Below are 26,550 nucleotides of genomic sequence, written 5' to 3'. Positions count from 1 at the left end.
AACATTCTTTAAAGTATATCAGTAAGAGAACAGGTAATAATGTTGCTAAGAACTTCAGAGCTCACCAAAAGGAGGGCTGGCATTCCAGAATATTGTTACATTTCCACCTGCCAGGTTACCACACTGATTTAATCTGGGAAGATTAAATATTATATTTATATATTCTGGGGACATTATGGATTCTGGGAAGTTGATCACTCATGACAACATTATTCAAGGCTTTCAAAAACTCATTGCAGCAGTAAGATAGAACTTTTAATGATGCTAACATCAGCAATTCTATTACATCCTACTAAAGGGCTTAAAGAAAACCATTGTCTAATATCACAACTACAGACGCATTACTACTAAAACTTCAGAAGTACTTTGGAGTGAGCCTCTCCCAAAAGCTTCAGAATTCAGAAATTATAACAGTTGAAGAATTTTTGTGCACTGAGATGTAATAGTAACTATTTTATATTGCCACCGAGAAGACCAATATGGAAAGCTAAAGAAATAAAAATATCATTGCAAAAGATATAAAGCCAAAAAGGTTAATAAAAAAAAAGTACAAAATATTTACAACAAAACTATATAGTTTATTCTCATCCATATAATTTATACATATATATGTGTGTGTATGTGTATGTATATATGTATGTGTGTGTGGATATATGTATCTCACAAAGGGAATAAATGAGGGTCTAGGACCTAATCTCATAAATGACTGGTGCTATAAGATGATACAACCAACTTGGCTTTTTAAGGAAATATTTTACTGCTTGGATATTTATGTATTAGTTTTAAAAATGGCCCAATATATAAAATCATTTTAACAGAACCAACCAATAACTTTCATTCATATCCTAGCAACCAACTTGGTTCCAGAAATGTAACAAAAATGTATCTGTGGCTCATTCTTTTACCCAGCTGAATACCATGTTCTAAATAGTGATAAGTCAACACTAAAGAATATCAATGAATAGGACAATTTGTTTATCCCAGTAGATAAGAAAACCATTTGAGAAATAATAAGGCTCAAGAAGCTGGCCTATTTTGCACTGACTAATCCAGTTAATGAGACTGAAAGAAGGAACTGTGCATAGTTACCCAACCTTTACCTCGATCTTTCAAGGCTGCACATCCCTAGCAAATCTGCAATTTCTGTTTGTCTGTATGGTAAGACCCTTAATTCGTTACAGGGAGTGTTAGGAAGACATCATGGCCACAGGTGCAAGCCACATTCTTCAATTTAGGTTAATCAGAGAAAAAAAGATAATGTGGTCTGAATCTCCCTCTATTGATGTTTTGAACTCAGAAAACACAGGAAGGATGACCCAGGAACAGAGTGGCTGGGATCCCAGCGAAGCTGCTGACACCAAGGTTTTCCTGGTCTACCCTTCTTCTTCCGGTCTCCACAACAATCTGCGACCATAGGAACATGACTCTGGAAGTACCATTTTGCTTAGGATAACTGCTCCAGAGACAGGAAATGATACCTAATAAAGTAAAAAATGGGGGATATTTGGGACTTTTCATTTCTTTGGACTTAATTGTGAATTCCATTTATTTAGATCATAAGTAATGAACATAAAAAACAAGAACCTTTAACATCTCCCTAAGAATCTGATAATGGAAGATGGTTTATACAAATATGGGATTTATTTTTATACTGGTGACTGTTTATCTGGAATATCTATATTCTACCACCTGGACTCAGCACATATGACACAATGCAGTTGGGCATAATTTATGATGGGAAAGAGAATGGGGGGGGTGCTTATTTTCTGCCTAGTGTACAAAGGGGCCTTCAATTGGGGATAAAATATTTGATGTACTATTCTTACACATTTCAGACTATTCAGGGGGCAAAGAATAAACTGGCCCCTCAGTGTCACAGGAGAATACACAATGGAGAAGTGGCTGGTACTAAGGATGAAGCTTTTAAAGCTCACTTTACACAGCTATCTCCTCTCCCAGAAACAGCCACATCCTTGGTTGACCATAAATGTGATTAAGCCTAGTGGGAAGAGAGGAAACAGAGTGTAGGAAGTCAGACTCCTCTGCTAGGTTCTTCTCTTTGACCACGTCATTAAAGGCTATAATTAATCACATGCTTACATTCTATCCCATTTTATCCTCTTCTTAATCTCATTCTCTCTCAGAGCTTCAATTACTACTAACACACACACACACACACACACACAAACCTACATATTATCCTATTATATGCTCTCATCGTGCTATATTCCTGATTCATAGTACTTATTACAGCTGAAAACTTATGATTATTTGTATAAGCGATCTTTTTCTTTTCTGCAATAGTACAAACTCCATGAAGACAGACACCATATCTTTTTGACTAAGTGCTCCTTTCCAGCACTTAGTATGATGTCTAGAACATAGTAGGTCCTCAAAAAAAAAATACTTGTTGAATGAAAAAGTAGAGAGAGGGGAACACCATTCCCATGGCTTCTTGTTTCCAGGTGGAAATATGCACTCCTATTAAATAAAATCTTCACAGGGACACATCTGACTGCTGAGATCAGGAAAGAGTAAGGTGCATGCATGGCATAACCCCTTCCAGGCTCTCTTTATCTCTTGGATCTGCCTGCCAACAGAGAAGGTGGTTTCTAGTCTGCTCTCATTCATGTCATAAGTGGTCTGCCCTCACTAGGGAGACCTGTGGTTGTCCAAAAATGATAACTGGATGACTGCAACATTAATTTGGGCTGAATTATTATGATGCTACATATCTAAGCCTAACCAATACAGAAAAGGAAACATAGTTTCACTAACAAACGTCATTAAAACATCACCAACACATATTTAAGGTACATATTCTCTTATAAGCACCTAAGTAATTGTTGAGTCTATCCTTGAACCCATCCAGGACAGAAAACTCTCTACCTCATGAGCTAATTCCTTGTAATTTCTACCCCTCGAGCTATTTCCTTCTAGTTTATCTCTGGAGTCATACAAAACAAATCTAGTCTATTTCTTTTAACAATCCTTTTGAAATTATTTGTAAAACTGGTAAGTATCATGCCATTTATTCATTCAACTAAGATTTACTGAACAAATGGGCCAGGCACTCTGGCTAGGAATTTAGGAGAAAGTGTAAACAAGATAGATACAATCCCTGCCTTTATGGGCTTATATTCTAGAGGAAAACGTAACAGAAATAAACAGACAATGATTTTATTCTGTTAAGGGCCATGAAGGAAGCAAACAAGAGAATGAGAAAGCAAAAAGGAATGGGGGTGGGAACCTACATTAAATGGGAGACTAAGCATCCAGAAAAGCCCTTCTGAGGAAGTGACATTAAACTGAGACCTCAGGGATAAGAAAGGGAGAAGAATATTCTAGACAAAAGAAATACATATAGGACCCTAAGACAAGAAAGAGTTTAGGGCATTTCAGGAACTGAAAGAAAACCATGTGGCTAGAATATAGAAGAGAATGGCATGAGATGAGGTTGAAGAAATAAACAGAGCTAAGATAGGGCAGGCCCTCACTGACCATAGTAAGAAGCTTGGGTGTTTTTTTTGTTTTGTTTTGTTTTTTTGCGGTAGGCGGGCCTCTCACTGCTGTGACCTCTCCCGTTGCAGACGGAGCACAGGCTCTGGACAGACGGAGCACAGGCTCTGGACGCGCAGGCTCAGCGGCCATGGCCCACGGACCCAGCCACTCCGCGGCATGTGGGATACTCCCGGACCGGGGCACGAACCCGTGTCCCCCGCATTGGCAGGCGGACTCTCAACCACTGCGCCACCAGGGAAGCCCAGCTTGGGTTTTATTTAATGGTTCACCACAACTCCTTCAAGTTAAATCGCCACATCCCCACATTTTTCATGATACCTTTTGATCCCTCTCATTACACTAGCCATCTTTTTCCACGTAGTATAGTTAGTATAACACATCTAAAATCTAAAATGCAGTGTTTAAAACTAAGTGTTTAAAACTAAGAGTTCTCCAAAATATGATCTTATCAGTACAGAGTAGAGAGGGACTACCACTTCATTCTAGATACTATGCTTTAATCAACAGTCTCAGAATGAATGAGCTCTTCTGTAACAGTTACATCACAACACTGATTGATACTGAGCTTGCTATGATGCTAAGACCCCCAAGTCTTTAACAGCTGCTATTCAACAGCCAAGCCTTATGCCCCAGTCATGATAAATGCTCCTCCTGAAATCTACTTAACCCCGTAGGTGGTAGCCTATTCACAGCTTCTCACTTCAAGATCCAAGACCCACATACTACCAACCAGATCTGACTTTATGATTACAGGTACTAATCAGCATGCCTAGTGCCAGCCAGAGGTGGTCAACATGGTAAAGGAAGAGAATTTCATGCCGAAAAACATAGAGTCAATATCTTTCAACTTTTGCATTATTCCTAGCTTTATATAATCTACATTTAGGCATGACATTACTCTATTAAAGTGAGGACATTATTAATGAAGTTAACAATCATCCCTACGATTCCCCAAACTAAAAATCTCAACTTCTCCCTTCTTTTCTCCTCCACATATCCAATCAACCACAAACTCTAACACTAAATATTCCTCCAACACTTCTTTCTTGTCACTCCCCTAGTTCACGCTACTACAAGCTCACTAGATGACTGGAACAACCTCCTAACATGATTTACAAGACCCTTCATGCTCTGGCCTTAACTCAGCTCTTTGGCTTCATCTTTAAATCTTGTACCCTCCCTTCCCCCACTATGCAGACCTGTGATACTGAACTACTCTGTTCTGTGATTACGTAGTGTTTTACATACCTCCCTCTATCTAAAACATCTCTCCGTCTAAATATCTCCTTCCCTTTCATGCTAACGTTCACACAGTTGTCAAGTCTCAACCTAGATGTTACCTCCTCCAGAAAGTCTTCCCTGACCCCTACCCAACCCCCAGTCTGAATGAAGTATACTTCCTCCCTTCCTTGTACTTCCTCCATCTTATTTCTTGAGTTTATTGCTATTTACTGGTCAGCATCCTTCACAAGACCATAAACTCTCAGATATCCGAGAACATGCCTGTTTTGTTCACTACTAAGTATCAAACAACCAGCACAGTGCTCAGAACTAAATAGATACCACAATTGTATTTGCTGAGAGTGAAAGCGAGAAAGAGTATGTGTGTACAAATGCACAGGGTAAATAAATGGAAGACACAAGATTTCTGGAAAGTGAGAAAGCCCTAACTTCCACACTTACAATAATTTTATTTAGATTTGTGTGACTTAAATTTGTAGCATTACAAATGAAACTCTATGTTTAACAGAAACTACATAATAAAAGATAAAACTGGTAAATATATAATCTATAAATTATTGATGTATCATCATTCATTTGAATGTGTATTAAAATACTGAACCATTCTTTTCTTTAAAACACTAATAAGGTGATAAGTTGCAGTTCCAAATTACTAAAATGGCAAAATTTTATTCAGTCACTCATCCAAAGTAGTCAATATTCCAGAAAAAACAAACCTGCTTGAGCCCTAATATGCACATAAGTCACTGATACCCAATGACAAGTAAAAACAGTTCGCCTTGGGACCATCACAACAATCCGGTTTTGATAAGTAGGAAATAATTTGATACTTACTCACACAATACCACATATTTTTCAAGAGAGTCAATCAGTAGTTTGCTATCTCCTTGATGAAAGTGCAGAGCAGGGAGAACGACGTCATCCTTTAGACAGAATACCAAATACGACCAGCCCATACCCTCTTTGTTTTGCTTGATTGATTTCAGGTCTGTCAAACTGAACAGGAATGACCATTTGCTTTTCCCATTTCTATGACTTGGAGCATCTTAAAAACAAGAAAGTGGGGCAAAATATTTTTGTTCACCTTTTTAAAAGGTACTGACAGCACTCTTCATGACTGCCTAACAGATATTTGTTGAACCTAGGGAACAACTACAGCACTGATATTACCATGGCTTCCACCTGTATTAGAAATGGCTACATACATTTTCTTAAAAGAATAGTTTTTAAAATAATTATCTTACTGTATACAAATTGAAAAAAATACTACCCTTATTTAAAATATCAGCTTTGCCCCAAAATGATCATGGCTTTGGAAGCAAGCAGGCCAGACTCAAACTGCAGCACCACCATACTAACTGAATGATTTGGGGCAAATAATTGAATCTCTCTGAGCCTCAGTTTCTTCATCTGTAAAATGGAGATAATTATACTTACCTCCCAATGTTATCCTAAGAATTAAAAGAGATAATACTTGTCAACTAATGAGTACAGTGCCAAGTATATAGTAAATATTCAATAAATATTCACCTTTTCCAATTCCCTCAAATACAAATGGCATGATGCATTTGGAGAGGCATTTAAAACAAAACAAAAAAAACAAAAACAAAACCAACCTTTATTCCTCACTTCCTTTTGGAATTATTTTTACTAGATTACATTGAGTGAAGGTAAAAGTATACCAGTATAAAAAGTAAGGGGGGAAAGTGGGGGTGCGTGGGATGAACTGGGAGATTGGGATTGACATATATGCACTATTGATACTATGTATAAAATAGATAACTAATGAGAACCTACTGTATAGCTCAGGGAACTCTACTCAGTGCTCTGTGGTGAACTAAATGGAAAAGAAATCCAAAAAACAAGAGGACATAATGTATATGTATAGCCGATTCACTTTGCTGTACAGTAGAAACTAACACAACACTGTAAAGCAACTATACTCCAATAAAAATTAATTTTAAAAAAAAGTAACATTAGAGTGAGTACACAGACAGACATTTGCAAAAACCCAAAGAACAGTGGGGAATTGAGGATGAAAAGGTAACTAAGTTGTGAATGCTTCAAAGAGAATAAATACATTCAATCTTCCTGCTAAATCAACCTTCTACTAAATTAAGACCTCAGTTCAAACCAAACTATAGCTATGTAAAATAAAGCATTTCCTAGTGTGTGGGGGCTGTTTACAGAAGCTTAAAATCCTAGGTTTGTGAATAACATTGCAATTGATAACAAGCAATGTAAAGATTATCTATTTAAATAAAAATTTAAAGAACAAGGGAAAAAAGTTATCTAATACTTATATTTAATTTCTAATCTAAAAATGTTATTTTACTTGAACATTTTAACGCAGACTTAAGCATGTCATGTCTCTGAAATTTTAAAAGACCTTTTCTCTTATGTTATTTGCTAAGAAGTGTCATACTATCCTGTTATTGAAAATCTTTATTAATTCCATCCCAACACTATCAATTCCACAAAGATAAACTGTATAGATTATATCTGCTTATAGAACTTACTCAAAGGGTAGATCAGTCAGTACTGACCTGCATGTATGTCACCTTCCTATATAGTCAGAACACTACAGCTTCATCACCTCCAACAAAATCTCCTAAACTGACACAGAAACCTACAGCTTACAGAAACCTCTACCTGGCAAGGAATGCAGACACCATTACTCTTTCATGGACACTAGCAAGTTATCATTTGAATCAAAGTCCAGAAAGGCTAAGTAACTTATCTATGCAGTGCCCTGCCTACTTCCACACCAGTTCAGATGGTGAACTCATATCTAAGGCTGATACCAGATTAAGTACCACGTGCTCACTTTACGACACATCATGTTTCACTGCAATTTGTATTATAGAGCTCATAACACCATCACAAACTAATATGAAAGTGAGAACAATTCTAGAATTCCAACATTTTATGAATCACTTAAGTGTGAATGCACCTGGACTACGTCGACGTAGAAAGGATACATACTACTAGATTATCTGCAAAGACCAAAAATATTTTCACAGCAAAACCAGATACCATTTTTTATCTTAAATTCCACAAAAAGTATTTAATAAAAGTCATGCAAGAAAATCATATGAAGAATATTAAATAATATATGCAGGCATATCAGAAGTTTGTGCATATTCAAATGTAAAAATTTTACACAGATTTTTCCCTTGTTAATGGAAGAGACACACATTACATATTAAATACAAAAGAAAATTCCTCACACATTTCCTCACTTAAAGCTCTGATAAACAATGAGACAAACATTACAAGTCAATCCCAGAAGTCCCTTTTCTAGAGTATAAGCTTCATGAGAGCAAGAACTTAATTCTGTTCACAGCTTTATCCCCAGTGCCTAGAAGAGTGACTAGCAGATAGTAGGTAGTCAAAGATGTGTTAAATAAATGAATAATCTACTAACCAAGTCAACAGAAAAGTAATCTGCAATTTGGTCTACCAATAATATCTAACCAGAATTAGAAGTTGTTACAAAGGAAAACTAACAGAATCCAACAGTTAACTCAAAATTTCCTTCTTTCTCCTTAAACAAAGGTAAATAAAGCTAATTAGTTCTGATGAACTTACTGTGTTACCCAATATATGTAAAAAATAACTCCAACACACTGACGTGGGAAAAATGGCCATAACAGCAAAAAAGTAAACAAAACAATTCAGTAAGTCTCCATATGTCTTGAACAGAATTAACAGCAAGGACGTGACATTTTATCTGAATGGGTTTCCAGAACATCACGGCAGTCTGCTGTTCTGGGAAGATATATTTTCAAAACATTTGATCTAATATATAAAAACAAAGACTTAGCAGTATATTTAAGAAATATAAAGTTTAAAAAGTCTTCAATAGTCAATTTTTTTTAAAGGTTTGTCCCCATTTTGCTCTGTGAATCACAAAAAAGGTAAAAAGTGTGAAGTTTATAATAATAAAAATTTTATTTGAAAAAATGCTTTTCAAAAGTGTAAAAAATTATGGCAGAAATTTAAATTCTGAAACATCAAGATTAGAAAATGTCTTCTTTAAGAAGGAGTTTTGATGAAATATGATTGGATGAGGTAGACAGTCTAGGATAAGATGGGATGGAATGGGATGAGATGAAACAGAGTAAATGTACTTCATTAACTCCTTGTTCTGTTAAATATGTGCATGTGTATGCACACTGGGCCATACTGTGCAATGTGTTTTTTTCTGCTATCATAAAACTTTTTAAACAGTGGAGAAAAGAAAGAAAAAGAAATGTGTCCTTAACTTTTAATAATTACTAAATAAAGGCTCCTTACAAGGCATAATGCAATGCCAAGATACATAAGCAGTATTTAGATCTGTGGGTTTTTTGCTAAGCTACACAGCTACACAGAGGTTCTCAACTCTGCACACTAAAATAACCAGGAGGGCTTTTGAAAAATACAGAAAAATAGGGATGCCCAGGCTCCATCTCCAGAGTATGATTTAATTTGCTGGATGAAACCCAGGCACTGGTACTTTTTTCAAAAGCCTAACTTCCCCATGTGATTTCAATGTGCAGCCAGTTAAAAAACCATTAATCTAAAAAGACTTTTATTGTCAGATTATGCTTTTCTCAAACATGTAATGCTTCTTTTATGAAATTTTGAAAACTCACTCCTTTTGCTCATTTCTGTAACCTTTTTCATTTTCAAGGATTTAACAATATTAGGCAAACAAAAAATAGCAATTCACATAAACCAATCCTGAAGATCCAGTCTAGAGAAGTTAAAAATCCCTCACATGTTAAATATACTAAAATCCTGTGGTTTTATCCTTCCTTAACATTTCTGCATTGTTCTGGTTAAGAACCTTCCCTAGAATGGGAATGCAAAACAACAAAAAAAAAGACACATATGCATGAGCTGGCTGTTATCGAAAGTCTGTGACTTACTATTTCTTAATTGCCACTGTTCCCAAGAAATGATACAGTACAAAGTATAACTACTGTATGAGAACGATTCCCCAGGCCATACATGAAAATCAATTTTACTTAGTAACAATGCTATATAAACGTAGCAATACATATTCTAGTCAATTTAGGCTAGACTTTTTGAATCTGGTAAATGCGGATAAATCCTAAACTGAGATCAAAATCACTGAAAGATAAAATATCCTATTAGTTATAATACACAAAGAAATCAATAGAAAAAAATTTTAACTCTATACAGTGTTTAATATTTTTTAAAGAGATCACAAATAGGCGGGCCACATCACAGGTGGGCTAGCTAGATCATATCTGGGGTAGTATACATGTTCTATCAGATTGCTAGGTTGGCTCTTTTCTGTTATCTACATGTAGGTAGTCACCACACAGCAAACATAAATTTAATGTATATATAAAGGAGAACAGATGCGGAACATATACAAAGGGGAGTTGCAATGAGCTGTGAAGATACCAGTAAACACTGAAATTAGAACGGCATGGTTTAGTGGTATACTTCATCTCCCCCTGGTGCTTTAGAATGAAATAACATGATTTTTTTTTTTTATTCTACTGGATTAAGAAAAATGTGCATGAGAGATAGCCAAAGCAATTTTTTAAGTGTTTCTATTTTCTGCCATTAATAACTACAAAACAGAACAAATATTTTTAAAGCCTTTTTATGCGGTCACAACCAACAAAGCAACAAAAAGATGAAAAAGGAATATAAATAAAATGGGAATTATACATATTAATCAAAGCACCAACTCATCCTTCTTCTAAGAAACATTAAAGGATTTTCTTTGCACTTTTGTTTATATTATATAGTAGCAAATCAGTTTAAGATTTCAAACGATTTAATTCATACCTCCATTAGTATGTGGTTTCTTTTTAAATGAAATTGTATTAACCATGTCCCACTCTGCTTCGTAACTGTTCAGATGTTCCAGTCCTCGATGAGCTCTTTCTTTTGGGGCCTGGGTCCATTCCACGACTGAACTGGAGTCCTAAAATAATTATAACATATAAGATATTTAGGGACTAAGACTAGAATTTCATTTCAATCAATAACGTCTTCTCAGCTTCTATATAAATTAAGTTTGTAGGTTGTGGCAGATACCTCTGGTGGGAAAGCCAAACACTATTTCCTACCCTTTTCTCCCTGGCTCAGCTGACCAAAAAGACAAGAAAACCTTGTCCAGATTCTCCTGCAGTTAGGGTTGCCAATGAAATATAAGCATAAGTCAACAGTAGGGCCTTGGAAATGCTTTTGCTTTCCTAATAAAAGCTCCATCCCTTTTTCCCTATTTCCTGCTTTTGATGCAGCTATGCTGCCTAAAAACATAATAGCCACCTTATAATCATAAAGACAAACACTGCAAATAGCTCCAAACCTCCAGGCTTCTGGTTATTTGAGGAACATACCCAATGGTGGTTACTTATTTAAACCACCATTGGTTGCACATGTCTCTTAATCAAAATTAGCTAAAAGCTACAAATACCATATCTACATGTTCAGTTCTAAAGAACTTTCTATTTTAAAAGAGAATAAAACCAAAAGTCTAAAATGCTATGTTAATAATCTGACTAAATCAAAAAGTTTAACTTCTATTCAACAAAAGATACCACACATAAGTTAAAGATAAGCAAAACTGTGTGAAAATGTTTCCAAAACATATGGAAGATGACAGAAAAACATCCAGAATACAAAAACAACTCCTACCTATGTACTGAGAAATCAACAAACATCAAAAGAGAAAAATAAGGAAATGATATGAACAAGCAAATCAAAGAAGAAATATGAAGTGACAAACAAAGGAAGATGTCCACCTTCAGAAACAATCCAAGAATAGCAAGTAAAGATGAATTTAAATTTTTCTGGCCCATTCAATTAAAAAATAAAAATATGGAAGACAGTGTGAGGAAATGCTGTATCTCACACTGTTGATGACAGTGCTAATTAGTACTGACTCAAATGTATAATTGAGTCATATTTATTAAAATTCAAAATATGCATGTTTCACAATAACTCTCTTCTCATCTACTTTAGAGAAATACACATGTATACAAAGAGGCAGATACAAGAATTTTCATCACAGAGTTGTTTGTAAAAGTGAAAATCTGAATATATCTTATCATCCATCAATGAAGGAATAAGTAAATAAACTAGCGGGTAGCCAATAAAATGCTAGGCAGAAGTTTAAAGACTGATATCTGTTCATGTGTATATATGTTCAATAATGTAAATAAAACGAAGTAAATAAAATGAAGTTAAGAAACAACGTATGCAGTATAACAACTACATGGAACATATGTAATTAGAAACACACTAGAGAAAACCAGGGATGAATGAATGAATGGATGGATGGATGGATGGATAGATAGATATGATAGGAAATGTGTACCAATAAAAGTCTGGAAAGATATACATTAAACAGGGACAGATTAGGGACAGGGTTCTAGTCAAGCAGGACTTCAACTTTCTATTATTTGAATTTTTTATAACAAGAATGTATTCGTGTATTGCTAGTGTGTAATTCTTTTTAAAAATGGAAAAAGGGGGCTTCCCTGGTGGCACAGTGGTTGAGAGTCCGCCTGCCGATGAGGGGATGCGGGCTCGTGCCCTGGTCCAGGAAGATCCCACATGCCATGGAGCGGCTGGTCCCGTGAGCCATGGCCACTGAGCCTGCGCGTCCGGAGCCTGTGCTCCGCAACGGGAGAGGCCACAACAGTGAGAAGTCCACGTACCGCAAAAAAAAAAAAAAAAAAGGAAAAAAGAAGATTTATAGGAACAGGAATATATTATAAACAAAAGGAATTAATAAGAAATAGAAACAGACTGAAGAATAGGGGGAAAAGCTGAATGAATGAAGTTATAAAGTGTAGTGTTTTTTCCTCCAAGTCCTTCCTCTGATGTCATTTTTCAGGGAGCCCTCCTCGTTTGCCCAATTTAAAAAAATGCAACCCTTACCACCATCACTACCAACTTTCCCATCAATAGTAGGGAAAGCGAAGCAGCGTTTACAGAACCCCACCCCACACAAAGGCTTGGAACTAGTAAATCAGGTACTTCTGGAAACTAGAATAAAGGTTAAGCTGAAAACAGGACTACTAACAAAAGTTGAGAAGACTGAAGGTTTATTCATTGTAAAAGGTAAAACAGATTATCTGTGGATTAGGAGAAACCAGGGACACTGAGCAAAGAGATAATACACTGAAAACAGGAGAATTAACTGAAAGTTCATCTATATAATAAGTTGGCAAGACTCCCAGCTCTCTTCCTCCACTCAGTTCCCACAACAGTGGAATCCAGCTTTCCCTCTCCAGGCAGGAATCTGTAGATTCTTCTCTGACAAATGACTAGCCCACAAAAGAAGACCCAGGTTTCAATATCGGGGATTCCCCAAGGAAAACAGCCTAGCCAAGTCACCCTGAGTCCCAACTATTAACAAACCTACCCATACATAGAGAGAGTATAATCAGTTTTTTGTGTTTGCTGTTAAATATGAGCACCACAATACAAAGATCACCAAATGTCAAAGGCAAGTGTTTACATAAAAGATAAAGTCCAAATGAAATACGAAAAAAAAAAAGTCAATTAGAGGAGGTGGACTATATATAGAGATGAAAACATCTAAAATACTATCCCTCAGAAATAAGGAAGAATAGTACATCCATGAAGAACAGTATACTATTTTTTAGAAGAGGGGAAAGGGGACACATAACAAAATGTATTAGAAATCTAAAAAACATCAAAAATGAAAAAGGCAATAGAAGAACTGGAAGATAAAACTGAAGAAATTTCCTAGAAAATAATACACACATACACAAAGAGTTAGAAAATAGTAAAGTATTAAAATATTACAGGACCAGTCCAAAGCATGTAGAGTTCCAGAAAGAAAGAAAATAGAAAATGGAGATGAAGAAGAAATCATCACTAAAATAATTCAAGAATATTTCCTAAAAACTAAAGGATACAAGTTTTCACGTTAAAAAAAAGCCTATCAAGCACCCAACACAGTGGATAAAAAAGACCACAAGGGCACAACATGTCCAGAACATCTACAACACTAGAAACAAAAAGGCAATTCTAAAAGCTTCTAAAGAGGAAAAAAACATAGCAAGGATCAGGAATTAGAATGCAGCAGACTTAACATCAATAAAGGAAATTAGTCAAACCTGAGACAATAACTTTCAAAACTACGAGGGGAAAATTATTTTCAAACTGTAATTCTATGCCAGCCAGCTATCAATTCAGAATAAGGATAGAAAAGTCTGAAAACAGAAATGTTTTTGCCCTCATACACCCTTTTTCTCAGGAAGCACTGGAGGTGCACCAAAACTAGGGAGTAAACCAAAATATAAGATAGCAGAGGATACAGGAAATGGGGATTAAAATATGGGAAAGAGGCAAAAAGAATCCCCAGGATAATTGCTGCACAGCAAGCCAAAAGAGCAACCAGTTCAGAAGGAACTTGTAAGAAGGCTCTGGAAGAAAAGTTTCTAAGAAGATGACATTGGAAGATCATCTATGTGATTAAATATTTTGAGAAGAAATGTGGACAACTGGGCCATAGTTTCAGGGTGAATTAGAGATAAGATAGAGCTAAATCTCTACCTTCCATAGTGAGATGTCAACACGAAACAAACATTAAACATAAGTTAATCCAACTATTCCATTCCTGGGTTTTCAAGGAAAAATGTATCCACACAGAAACTTGAGTAAGAACATTCACAGCAGCATTATTTACATAAGCCTAAAAATGAAAACAACCTAAATGTCCATCAACCGATGAACGAATAAACAAAATGTGGTACATATCCATAAATGCAATATTACTCAGAAAAAAAGAAAAAAAGGAAAGAAACAAAGTACTGACAGGTGCTACAACATGGATGAACCTTGAAAACATTATGCTAAGTGAAAGAAGCCAGTCACAAAAGACTACATATTATATGATTCCATAGATACAATGTCCACAACAGACAAATCCTCAGAGACAGACAGTAAATTAATGGGTGCAGAGGACTGGAGTTAGGTGGGAATGAGGGGTGACTGCTAAGAGGTACAGTTTCTTTTCTGGAAGTAATGGAAATGTTCAAAAGTTAGATATTGGTGATGGTTGCACAACTCTGTAAACATACTAAAAACACTGAATTATATACTTTAGAAGAGTGAATTTTATGGTATATGAATTATATCTCAATAAAGCTTTTATTTAAAAAAAAATGGCATTCCTTCAGTCATGCATTTTTTTCTTAAATACCTTTCCAGCATACAGAATACTAGAAGAATCTAATGCATCATCCAATGGTCTCCAGTCCACTATTACTTCAGCATCCTAGAGAAAGAAATTATTAACCATATTTACTATTCAGCAATATCCTATATTTTTAGTCACCTATACTTAATTCCCTGAGCTGAAAATGAGATTTTTAACCCCTTAAATTTATCAGCACGTTAAATATGGAATATCATATGTAAACCACTATTTGACAACAATGTATATAGATTTCTAAACTCTGCCTTTCATTATAAAAAAATTATATTACTGCAACTTTTACATAAGTTTTAAAATATTCCATACCATTTTACTGGCTTATCTAAAGCATTTTATTTCTAACATCACTTCCATGTTAAATTTACAACCATTGCTCAATTACATAATTTTATCTTACATGTGAAATTCAAGCCTGCTGATAATGCCCCAATTATTAATTATTAAATTATTTAAACAATTAAATTAAAATTATATTTTATTTAAACATAAACAATTATTAAATAAAGTCTTTTACTAGAAACATACCTTTTCTAAAACACGTAATATTCCTGAAATCAAGCTGTCTTGGTCACTGGTCTTTCCAAAAGATGAATGAATATACACCCCTTCCTGTTCATATATAATCTGGAATGGCAAAAATAAGATTAAATCACATCATTTTTATTCAATACTATTTCAACGTTTTAAAAAAACTTAAGAGATTTTTTCCTATAATGCCTGAACCAAGTTTCTGGTTATTTCATATAAAAATGTATTATCTTAAAAATACTACTCAGACTTAAAAGCACTTCAAACAAAGATAAACTAGAAGGAAATTTGCTTTGTTATGCATGCAAGTTTTTTGGTTTAGTGATAATCATGATCTTGATCTTCTCCTTAAACAAAGATGTCAGGCTAATTGTTATGTGACCCTATATGCAAATTCCACTTAACATATATTTTTAACAAACATTAAGCAAAGTATTGGGTTCAAACTGAAAATATCCAAAAATAAGAACAGATGAAATATAATGAAAAATTAATGATTTCTAACTATTTCATAACAGCACATAAGTTTATTTTGGTGTGCTTTTGTAGCACAGTGGCATAGAAAATAAGATGGGACTATTAAAAAGTAATGATGAGGACTTCTTGGAAAAACTAGTTCAAACTAGTTCAAGCTCACAAACACTGAGTGCTTCTATATGTAAAAGCATGTAAGACAGTAGGTATAAGAAAATGACTAAGACATGGCCCCTGAACAGTGTCCTATGGGAATACAGGGGAGACTTAAGTAAATTCCGGAGTAAACTGAAACGTTTATAAAGTTAAGCCTTATGTTCTAAAGGCATAATGTTACATATTAAGATTCTAGGGAGCTTCCCTGGTGGTCCAGTGGTTAAGACTCCACGCTGCCAACACAGGGGGCACAGGTTCAATCCCTGGTTGGGGAACTAGGATCCCACATGCTGTGTGGCGCGGTCAAAGGATAAAACAACAACAACAACAAATATATATATATATATATATATATATATATATATGTGGAACAAATGGGGAAGAAATATTTGTAACATATACAATAAACATTTTAAAAAAAAGATTCTACTCCTGGGACCAATTTCAAACTATTAAAAAATTTTTTTCATTATGAAAATAAGTAAAAGGGAAATAAAGTAGTCACTTCCAGACATTACAAACTTACGTAATTTTGACATAAGTTTGGAATAGTGTACTTTCTATTTATGTAAACCTTTTATTAATACAATCACATCTCTATTCAGAATACCATGGGGACCAAGAACGCAGGACAAGCAACACAGGCCATCACTATCGCCCCCCAGTTGACATTTGTGGAACACTTATGCACTAAGAATTCCACGTTATAGTTTAATCCTTACAATAACCCAAGACCATAGGTTCTATAACTATATCATTATAACTACATCATTAGGATGAGGAGCCCATCTGTGTGAACAAGAAAATTGAAAGAGAACGATACAAATGGTAAGGGGTGGTGTGGAGTATGAAACCTGGGCAGCCTGACACCAGAGAACTGTTCTCTTAGCCACTGCACCACAAAGCTCCCACATTACTTTTACTGCCTCTCTTGTTATGTTAATCACTTGTGATATAGACTTACATCATGTCAAGAAAGAGTCCTTCCAGTAATCAAGATCACCAGAGAAGTTTTGATCTCAAAAACCCAAGATGGCCTTCAATGAAATAGTTGTTAAACACAAGACTCGCATTAAGCAGAAGGCAAAGACTGGGGACAGCATGAGTTGGGGAGTGGTGAGAAACAATTCTATACTGTTTGTATAGAAATGAAAAATCAGATTTATTCACTCATGTGCACAAAGATATGCATAAGAATATTCACAATAGTATTATTTATAACATGGTGGGTGGTAGAGTAGGAAAGGAGGAAAAGGAAGGTATGAATCTAAATGACCACAGAGAGGAAAATTATAAAATATATTCTGTGATATTCATTCTATGGAGAATACTATTCAGAAGTTAAGAGGTAGATTAAACAGACAGACATATATGGAAAAACCTTCCAATTATACATAATATGATGACACGTATACTTTTAAAAGTTTCTCTGTATCTGTGTAAAATACAGAGAACAAGCTCTGGAAGGACACACTTTAATGTTAACAAAGGCTACTTCTGAAAAAGATAATGGGATGGGGAAAGGTTGAAAGAGGAACTGTAACTTTCTATGTTAATGCTGAACTTACTTGAAAATTTCAAAGTATAAATATATAGTTATATATTACTTCAATAATTAAAAATTAATTTTAATGAGTAAAGTAAAAAGAGGGAATTCCAGAAGTATAAACTATAACCTTTCTGGACTTCCGTTTATCAATGTATAAAACAGGGGCCACAAAACAGAAGTATGAAAAGGCTATGGGAAAAATAAAATCCCTTAAAATCTCAAGCTTTTTTGACAAAAGATATCCAGAAACTTCACTTTAGCATATTGTCACCTAATACTCAGCTATCAGAACAATCAAGAGCTCTATAGCTGAAAAAGGGACACTCATTTGCCAAGAAAAGCTTGGTACCATTAATAGTACAATGAAAGATTCTGTGGTACTATTAATACTAAAGAGATTCCAGAGCCTTTATGAAATAAATGAACCCTAAAGAAAATGAAATACTTCAGGTAACTGAAGCACATTAAGCAGCTCTTCCTTCCCCATACATATGTTAGTGAAGTGTTGCCTTATTCTCTTTTTCATTTAAGAAAAAGTTGAGCTTCCGAAGTAATTTAGGTGGGAAAATATCTTAAAAAGTATTAAAGTACCAGGTACCTCACAAAAAGTCAAAACTGCACTCATCTCACGTTCTGTGTTCTTAACTTTTTAGCACTTTTTGAGGGACAAATTACATGCCCAAAATTCCACAATCCCAAACCCAGACTTGTACTGTCTTTCGAAAGCGGTCATGTTCAGCTTTTTGATTTGAAGAGTGTGATATTACATGCTCTTACAATATTACACCCTTGAGATATTACCTGCTCAATACAAATTAATTCTGCGGAAGGAATAAAATCTGTAAATTTACCTTCATGTGCCACTAAACCTTATGAAGTCTTATAAGACTTAAAGGCGCACAGGTACGTACACACGTACGTACACACACACACACACACACACACACACACACACACACACACTATCTGTATTAGTACATAATTTATTTCAAATATAAGATAATAAGTTTTAACTGAATAGCACTTTGTTTTCAAAGCACTCTGATTTCATTAAATCCTCACAGCCAAACTGAATGAGTCAGAATAGATCTCATTACCTCTATGTCCATTTTACAGAAAAATAAACTGAGACACAGACCTGTTCAGTGACTTTACATCAAAGGAAGGAGTGGATTTCATATTTCCTGGCATCTTCACCCATTAAATCTCAACTGTCTCAGGAAACTACCAGAAAAATTCTACATGGCTTCCTTAGAGGAAAGTGGTTTCTGAAATTGCTTAGATGTACAAACTAATGCTGCTTAAAGGACTAAAAACAATTTTTTTTTTTTTAGGCTGCACCATGCAGCTTGCAGGATCTCGGTTCCCCAACCGAAGACTGAACCCAGGCTCTCAACAGTGAAAGCAAGACGTCCTAACCACTGGACTAAAAACAATTTTTAAATGCCTTTAATTTATACATCAATACAGCAGCTAACTATTTAACAATTTGGCCTTTCAACAAAAATCCTTAATTTCTCCCCCATCTGAACTCCTAAACATTCCACAGAAAAAGCTTAGTCCCTTTTATAGCATCTTGGTTTGAATAATTCATTTTAATATTATAGGGAATGATTTTACTTATTTTTTTATTCATAGCATATATATGTTCATCACCACAGTCTGTGGATACATGTATATAATAAAATACAATTGTATCAACTACTTGAAACAGCTCAAAATATAGAAACTGAAGTCCAATTACAAATTTGATCTCAGGGAATTCCTTGGCAGTCCAGTGGTTAGGACTCCACACTTTCACCGCCAGGGCCCGGGTTCGATCCCTATTCCCACAGGCCAAAAAAAAAAAAAAAAATCGATCTTATAACAATAGCATGAAGATAATATTTCTTCATTAAACTCTACAGTGAATTGATTTCTAAGGAGTACCATTCTTCCATAGGACATTCTGCTTCTTACATTTATCAATGGTAACGATTAATACTTGAAAAGCTATCTCCAAGCTTGTTTGAAATGAAAAATTATTTTGCTACAGGGAACAATTATGATATCAGGAATTTCATCTAAGATAATACTTTCAGTAAAACAGGCTTCCAATTTCCTTACTCTGGTTTTGTTCATAATCTCTAATGCAAAATAAAAAGAAAGGTTCAAATGCTATTACTGGCCATGTAATATTTCTATAATGCATTACTCTACAAAGCATTTCTACATTATCACATTTGATCCTCACAACTCAATTAGATATGTGATATCACTCCCACTTTGTAATTGAGGGAAAAAATGCAAAGAAGTTAAGTGATTTGATCAAGGTTCTCCCATTACTTTGGGGTTCAGACTCAGGTCTGCTCTGATAAGTTTTATTTGCCCGAACAGTACATAATGTAAAAGGCCATCAACTTAAGGCTTAGCATATGTGGAACTGACAACATTGTTCCAGTATCCTATGTGCTCATATTCCAATCTAAAGCAGTCACCAATTAGCTACATGAGTAGGTCCTCTGTGCTACAGGAAGCAAAGAAAGGGCATCAGTAATGCCTCTTTCTTTCCACTACCTAAGATTTGAGGGGAGACGAAGAGTTCATAGGCATAACAGGAAAATAATATGTAAGTCAGAAAGACAGACAAGAAAAAAATTATATTCCAAGGAGGTCAAGGGCAATGAAAACTAATGTCAGGAAGCTGGCAAATGGAAAGCTATGAGAAGAAAAAGACTGAAATGAAAGTCTATACTACTAGAGATGTACAACTTGTTTGAGACTCCTTTTGCAAACAATCCAGACTCTGTGAGTTATCAGCACCAAACATCCCGAATAGCAAGACAATGTATAGTCAGTGAAGACTTCCCGTGATTGTTACCTTAGGGATACAAAGGCACTAAATGTAAACATAAAACAGTCTAAACAATTCTCTAGCATATATACCCGAGATATTACTAAAAGTCTATGTCAAATTCTCCAACCCTAACAACTTATTAATTTGTGATACTTTACAAGGGAACAAATTGCATGGCAAAAACATATCTGGAGTATATCTCTAATGGAAACAAAAATGTGTTTTCATTTTATCTTCCCGTTCATATGGCAGAGAAAGCTCAGTATGAAAACTGTACACAACAGAACATACAGTTGTCGTCAAAAATCAGGATTTGGGTGGTTTGGTGTGTTTTTTGTTTTGTTTTGTTTTTTGATGATTCCTGTATATCCAATCTTTTGAAATCAAGAAGTATTGTGTTTGATACAAGAAATTTAAATTCAAAAGTGATTCAAGGAAAAATAAGATATCAAATACCATGAAAGACAAAGGTGCAACTGACTGAGAAAAACAAAACTGGAAGTACCTAGTAATACTAAGTGGAGGACAGAGAAGGAGGACAAAAAAAAAAAAAAAACAGGATAGCAGTGTTTAAAAAAATGCTAATAGTAATAAAGAAATGAAAGAAAGTAAGTTCTATAAAAGTTAGGATAGTAGTTACTTAGGGGAAGAGGGGTACCTGCAAAGGTCTATTTCTTGACCACCGTGGTGGTTACAAAGACATTTGCCTTATGAGTTATTAAGTTATGTAAGTGTGATTTTCCGTATATAAATTTTGTTTCACAACCAAAATGCTAAAAATTACTGGTGATAAACACAAAATGTTGGGCTTCCCTGGTGGCGCAGTGGTTGAGAGTCTGCCTGCCTATGCAGGGAACACAGGTTCGTTTCCCGCTCCAGGAAGATCCCACATGCCGCGGAGCGGCTGGGCCCGTGAGCCATGGCCGCTGAGCCTGCGCGTCCGGAGCCTGTGCTCAGCAACGGGAGAGGCCACAACAGTGAGAGGCTCGCGTACCGCCAAAAAAAAAAAAAAAAAAAACCCACAAAATGTGAAGTCTTAAACAGAATTTAAACCATATCTCAAGGATAACAGAGGGATACTGTCAGATGCAAATCATGACATGAATTCAACAATGGAAGGACAGGTCTTGAGAAGAAGGAGAAGGATAGATCAAATAGATTTGAGGGAAAAGCACAACCTATTAATAATTGTGTGTCTCTGCCACCCCCCCAAAAAAAATTGGTGGGGGGTGGGATGGTGGCAGGGACAGGTGAAGGAATGCTGTTGTTGTAGAGAGTACCAATGGAACAGGGAAAAAAGAAACTTTAATATAAATTACAAACTGCTATAACCCATTCTATAAATGTGATGATTACCTTCAGCTACCCAAATATCTACTGGAATTCTCTAAATACTTAGCATTTCATAAAATTCTTGAATGTCTTGCTAACTATGTCACCTCTCAGAAGGTACAGAAGAGAATACAGACCAACAAGAAAGAAATATTTATTAACAAAAACTCTGGAAGACGGGCTTCCCTGGTGGTGCTGTGGTTGAGAGTGCGCCTACCGATGCAGGGGACACGGGTTCGTGCCTCGGTCCAGGAAGATCCCACGTGCCGCGGAGCGGCTAGGCCCGTGAGCCATGGCCGCTGAGCCTGCGTGTCCAGAGCCTGTGCTCCGCAACGGGAGAGGCCACAATAGTGAGAGGCCCGCGTACCCCTCCCACAAAAAAAAAAAAACTCTGGAAGAAAAAAGACGATCTCAAAGTTTGTAACAACAAAGGAAACAAATTTGGAACAAGGTAAAACAGTCAGCCTGATCCTGAAGGGGGGGAAAAAAAGAGTTGCATATAGAAGAGATATGAGAAGAGGTATGAATCCCACCAAAACTGGAGAGGAAAAGAACCCTGTAACAGCTTACACTTCCAGCCAAGAATCCCACCAAAAACAGAGGAAAAGGAACTTCCCTGGCAGTCCAGTGGTTAAGACTCTGTGCTTCCACTGCAGGGGACACAGGTTCAATCCCTAGTCAGGGAACTAAGATCCAGCACAGCGCAGTGGGGCCAAGGGAAAAAAAAAAAGAGAGAGAGCGGGGAAAAAAAACCTGTAACAGCTAACCCTTCCAGCCAAGATGGAGTAACAAGAGACTGGATTTACCCTCCCGCAAGGGAAAAAAAAGGCCAAACAATGGTTTTCATCAGGTAATGAAGGATGGTGACTGCTGAGTGAAAATAAACAAATGAGATAAGTTATACTATTGCCCTAGATTATTGTCTTGAGAGAGTTCCCTGCTGTGACAAAGGAGAGAAAACCCAGAAGATGCCCAGTGGTCTCCCTGAGTTGAGGACGCAGAGCTGGGAACTGGGCAAGGCCAAGACAGAGTACCAGACAGAGAAAAGTACACAGATAGAACTGAAGAGATCTGCAGACATCCCCGAGTATTCAGCAGAGAACTGATCAATGCACGCGCGTCAGTAAACTACTTAAGGTCAGAGGAAAACCACCTGAAATTATTAGAAGAAACAATCTGCACTCACACAGAGCTGCTCCCATCAGTGTGGGAAACTTCATAATTCACAGAGCACTAGGTAGAGTACTCAGAATTGTCTTACCTCAGCAATGGGGCAAAATTAGTTTCACATCAAATGCTGTGCTGATAAACAAGGTCCTACTGCAGAGCACAGGGAACTATATTCAATATCTTGTAATAAACCATAATGGAAAAGAATGTGAAAAAGAAAAAATATATATACATATATATACATATATATATACATTAACTGAATCACTTTGCTGTACACCAGAAACTAATACAACTTTGTAAATCAACTATGTGCCAATCAAAACAAAACATAAATAAATAAATAAATGCTGTGTTGATCCCATCTAACAAAGTTTAAAAGCAAGACCCAAAAGTATTAAATTGTTTCCACATAAGTGCCTTACAGAATAAAACTCAAGAACATTTTATAGGAATACAGAAATACCTAGCACCTAAAAAGATAAAATTCACAATATCTGACATCTGGCTTAAAAACAAAAACAAAAAAAACCCTAACAGACATGCTAACAATCAGAAAAATATGACTCATAATGAGGAGGAAAATAATCCAATTAAATATGACCCAAAATGACACAAATAATAACATTAAAAGAGAAAGACATTAAAACATTACTATAACTGAATTCCATATGTTCAGGATACTAGAGAAAAGTTAGAACTTGCTAAGAGAAGACATCAAAAACATGAAAAAGATCCAAACTGAACTTCTAGAGATGAAAACTACAATGTCTGAGATGAAATATACACTGAATTGGATAAGGACAGATTACACATTGCTGAGGAATAATGAACTTGAAGTTATAGCAATAAAAACTATATAAAACAAAATACAAAAAAGGGGGGGAAGGGACTGAGAAAAAATTTAACAAAGCATCAACGAGCTGCAAGGAAATTTCAAGTGGTCTAGTATATGTATAACTGAAGTACCTGAAACAGTTGATGGAAAAAAGAAACAGAAAAAAAAATCTTTTTTGAAAAAATAATTGCAGAAGTTTTTCCAAATTTGATTAATACTATAAACCCATAGATATAAACACCAATGAACTCCAAAATGAAAGCAAGAATCACAAAGAAAACTAGATACAGACACGTTGTAATCAAATTATGCAAAATCAGTAATACACAGAAAATCTGAAAATCAGCCAGAGGAATAAACATTAAATATAATAACCGCAGATTCCTTTTTAGAAACAATGAAGACTGAAAACAATGGAGCAATACTTTTTTTTTCCACTTTATTGAGGTATGATTTACATATAAGAAGCTATACATATTTAATATATATAACTTGATAAGTTGAGAATAAGTATACACTCATGAAACTATCACCATCAAGTCACAAACATATCCATCACCTCCCAAAGTTTCCTCCTTCCTCTTTGGAGCAACATCTTTAAAGTAATGAAAACAAAACAAAACAAAACAAAAATACTGTTCACCTACAATTCTATACCCAGAGAAAATATATTCAAAAAAGAAGGTAAAATACAGACTTTTTTAGACATATAAAAGCTAAAATAATTACTATCAGACCTACACTACAAAAAATGTTAAAGTAAGTCTTTCAGGCAGAATAAATTACACTAGAAGGAAATCTGGATCTACATACAGAAATGAATGCCACCAAAAACAGTAGCTATGTGGATAAATATATTTTTCTTGTTAATCAAATCCCCTTCTTTAAAACATAAACAAGCAGATAAATGAATACATGTTTTTTGTGGGGCTTGTAATATATGCAAAAGTAAAATAACAAAAGCCAGAGGAGAAGTGACAGTATACTGTTCTAGGTTCTTATACCTTATGTAAAGTAGTATAACAACTCTTGAATGTAAATGTCATAAGCTAAAGATGTACTCTGTAAGCCCTAAAGCAATCACTGAAATAGCAGAGTTATAGTGAATTAGTCAACAAAGGAAATAAAAAATAAACACAGAATAATGAAAACTACTTGACTAATCACAAAGAAGACAGAAAAAGAAAATGGAACAAAGGAGAGATGGGACAAATAAAAAACAAACAGCAAGATGATAGACTTAAACTTAACCATATCAGTAATCACATTAACTATAAATCACCTACAGACTCCAACTAAAAAGAGAGAATCAGAGTGAAAAGAAAAGCCCAAAATCTATGCTACCTACAAGAAAAGTATTTTAAATATAAAGACACAAATAGGTTAAAAATTAAAAGATGAAAAGATATGCCAACGCTAATCAGAAGCTAGAATGGCTATATTAATATCAGACAAAAATAAATTTTAGAGCAAAGAAATATTACCAGGTAGAAAGATATTTTCATAGTGATAAAATGGTCAGTGCCTCAAGATTACCTAACAATTCCACATGTTTATGCACCTAATACCAGACCTTCAAAATACATGAAGCATAGAGTGATAGAATTGCAAGAAAAAACAAACAAGTCCACAATTACAGTCAGAGATTTCAAACCCCTCTCTCAATAACTGATTAAACAATAGACAGAAAATCAGTAATAACACAGAAGACTTGATAACACCATCAACCAACTGGACCTAATTTACACTCAAAACGTTCCACCCAACAACATTTGCCAAGACATATCAAAACTTGGGCCATAAAACAAATCTCAATAAACTTAAAAGAATTCAAGTATATTCTGTGGAAGTAAGTTATAAATCAGTAATAGAAATATCTTCAGAACATTCTCACATATCTGGAAATTAATAACATATTTATAAATAACCCAAGGGTCAAGAAGAAATCAAAGGAAAATTAGAAAGTATTTGAACTCAATGAAAATGCAAACACATCGTATTAAAATCTGCGTAGGGCCGCTAAAACAGTGCTTACTGGGAAACATAGCATTACATGCCTTTATTAGAAAAGAAAAAAGGCCTCAAATTAATGACCTGAGCATCTACCTTAAGAAACTAGAAAAAGAAATGTAAATTAAACCCAAAGTAAGCAGAAAGAAAAATCAGAGTAGAAATCAATAAAAAAGAAAAATGGGGGAGGGGAGAAGAGATCAATGAAACTGAAAGCTAGTTCTTTGAGAATAAAACTGGTAAAACTCTAGCCAAACAGATGAGGAAAAAATAAGAGACACAAATTAACAATATTAGGAATTAGAACTTTAACATCACTACAAATGTATACAAGTAAAAGAGATACTAAGAAAATTTATGAACAATTTAGACTAATAAAACTGACAACTTCGGACTTCCTTGGTGGCGCAGTGGTTAAGAATCCGCCTGCCAATGCAGGGAACACGGGTTTGAGCCCTGGTCCAGGAAGATCCCACATGCCACGGAGCAACTAAGCCCGTGTGCTGCAACTACTGAGCCTGTGCTCTACAGCCCGTGAGCCACAACTACTGAGCCCAAAAGCCACAACTTCTGAAGCCGGCACGCCTAGAGCCCATGCTCCACAAGAGAAGCCACCGCAATGAGAAGCCCGCACACCGCAACAAGAGTAACCGCTGCTTGCTGCA

At 35.4% G+C, this 26,550-nt stretch overlaps 1 protein-coding gene across 4 annotated transcripts in view; it reads right to left on the bottom strand.

Annotated features, from left to right (window-relative positions):
* The window catches only part of TBC1D15 (TBC1 domain family member 15), a 64,139-nt gene that overhangs the window by 27,069 nt on the left and 10,520 nt on the right, over window positions 1-26,550 (bottom strand). For all 4 annotated transcript variants that reach the window (XM_027107048.1, XM_027107049.1, XM_027107046.1 and 1 more), the window contains exons 2-5: window positions 15,518-15,616; window positions 14,978-15,052; window positions 10,579-10,717; window positions 5,599-5,809 (exon numbers count right to left, since the gene is read on the bottom strand). In XM_027107048.1, the coding sequence (XP_026962849.1) occupies window positions 5,599-5,809; window positions 10,579-10,717; window positions 14,978-15,052; window positions 15,518-15,616 (524 nt within the window). The remainder of the gene's footprint in view (window positions 1-5,598; window positions 5,810-10,578; window positions 10,718-14,977; window positions 15,053-15,517; window positions 15,617-26,550) is intronic.

This window comes from Aethalodelphis obliquidens, unplaced genomic scaffold (assembly GCF_003676395.1).
Source record: "Aethalodelphis obliquidens isolate GAN/ISIS:26980383/991018 unplaced genomic scaffold, ASM367639v1 scaffold8, whole genome shotgun sequence".
Taxonomy (NCBI): Eukaryota; Metazoa; Chordata; class Mammalia; order Artiodactyla; family Delphinidae; genus Aethalodelphis; species Aethalodelphis obliquidens.
The sequence above is the reverse complement of the archived record's forward strand: the minus strand, read 5'-3'. Positions and strand labels throughout refer to the sequence as shown.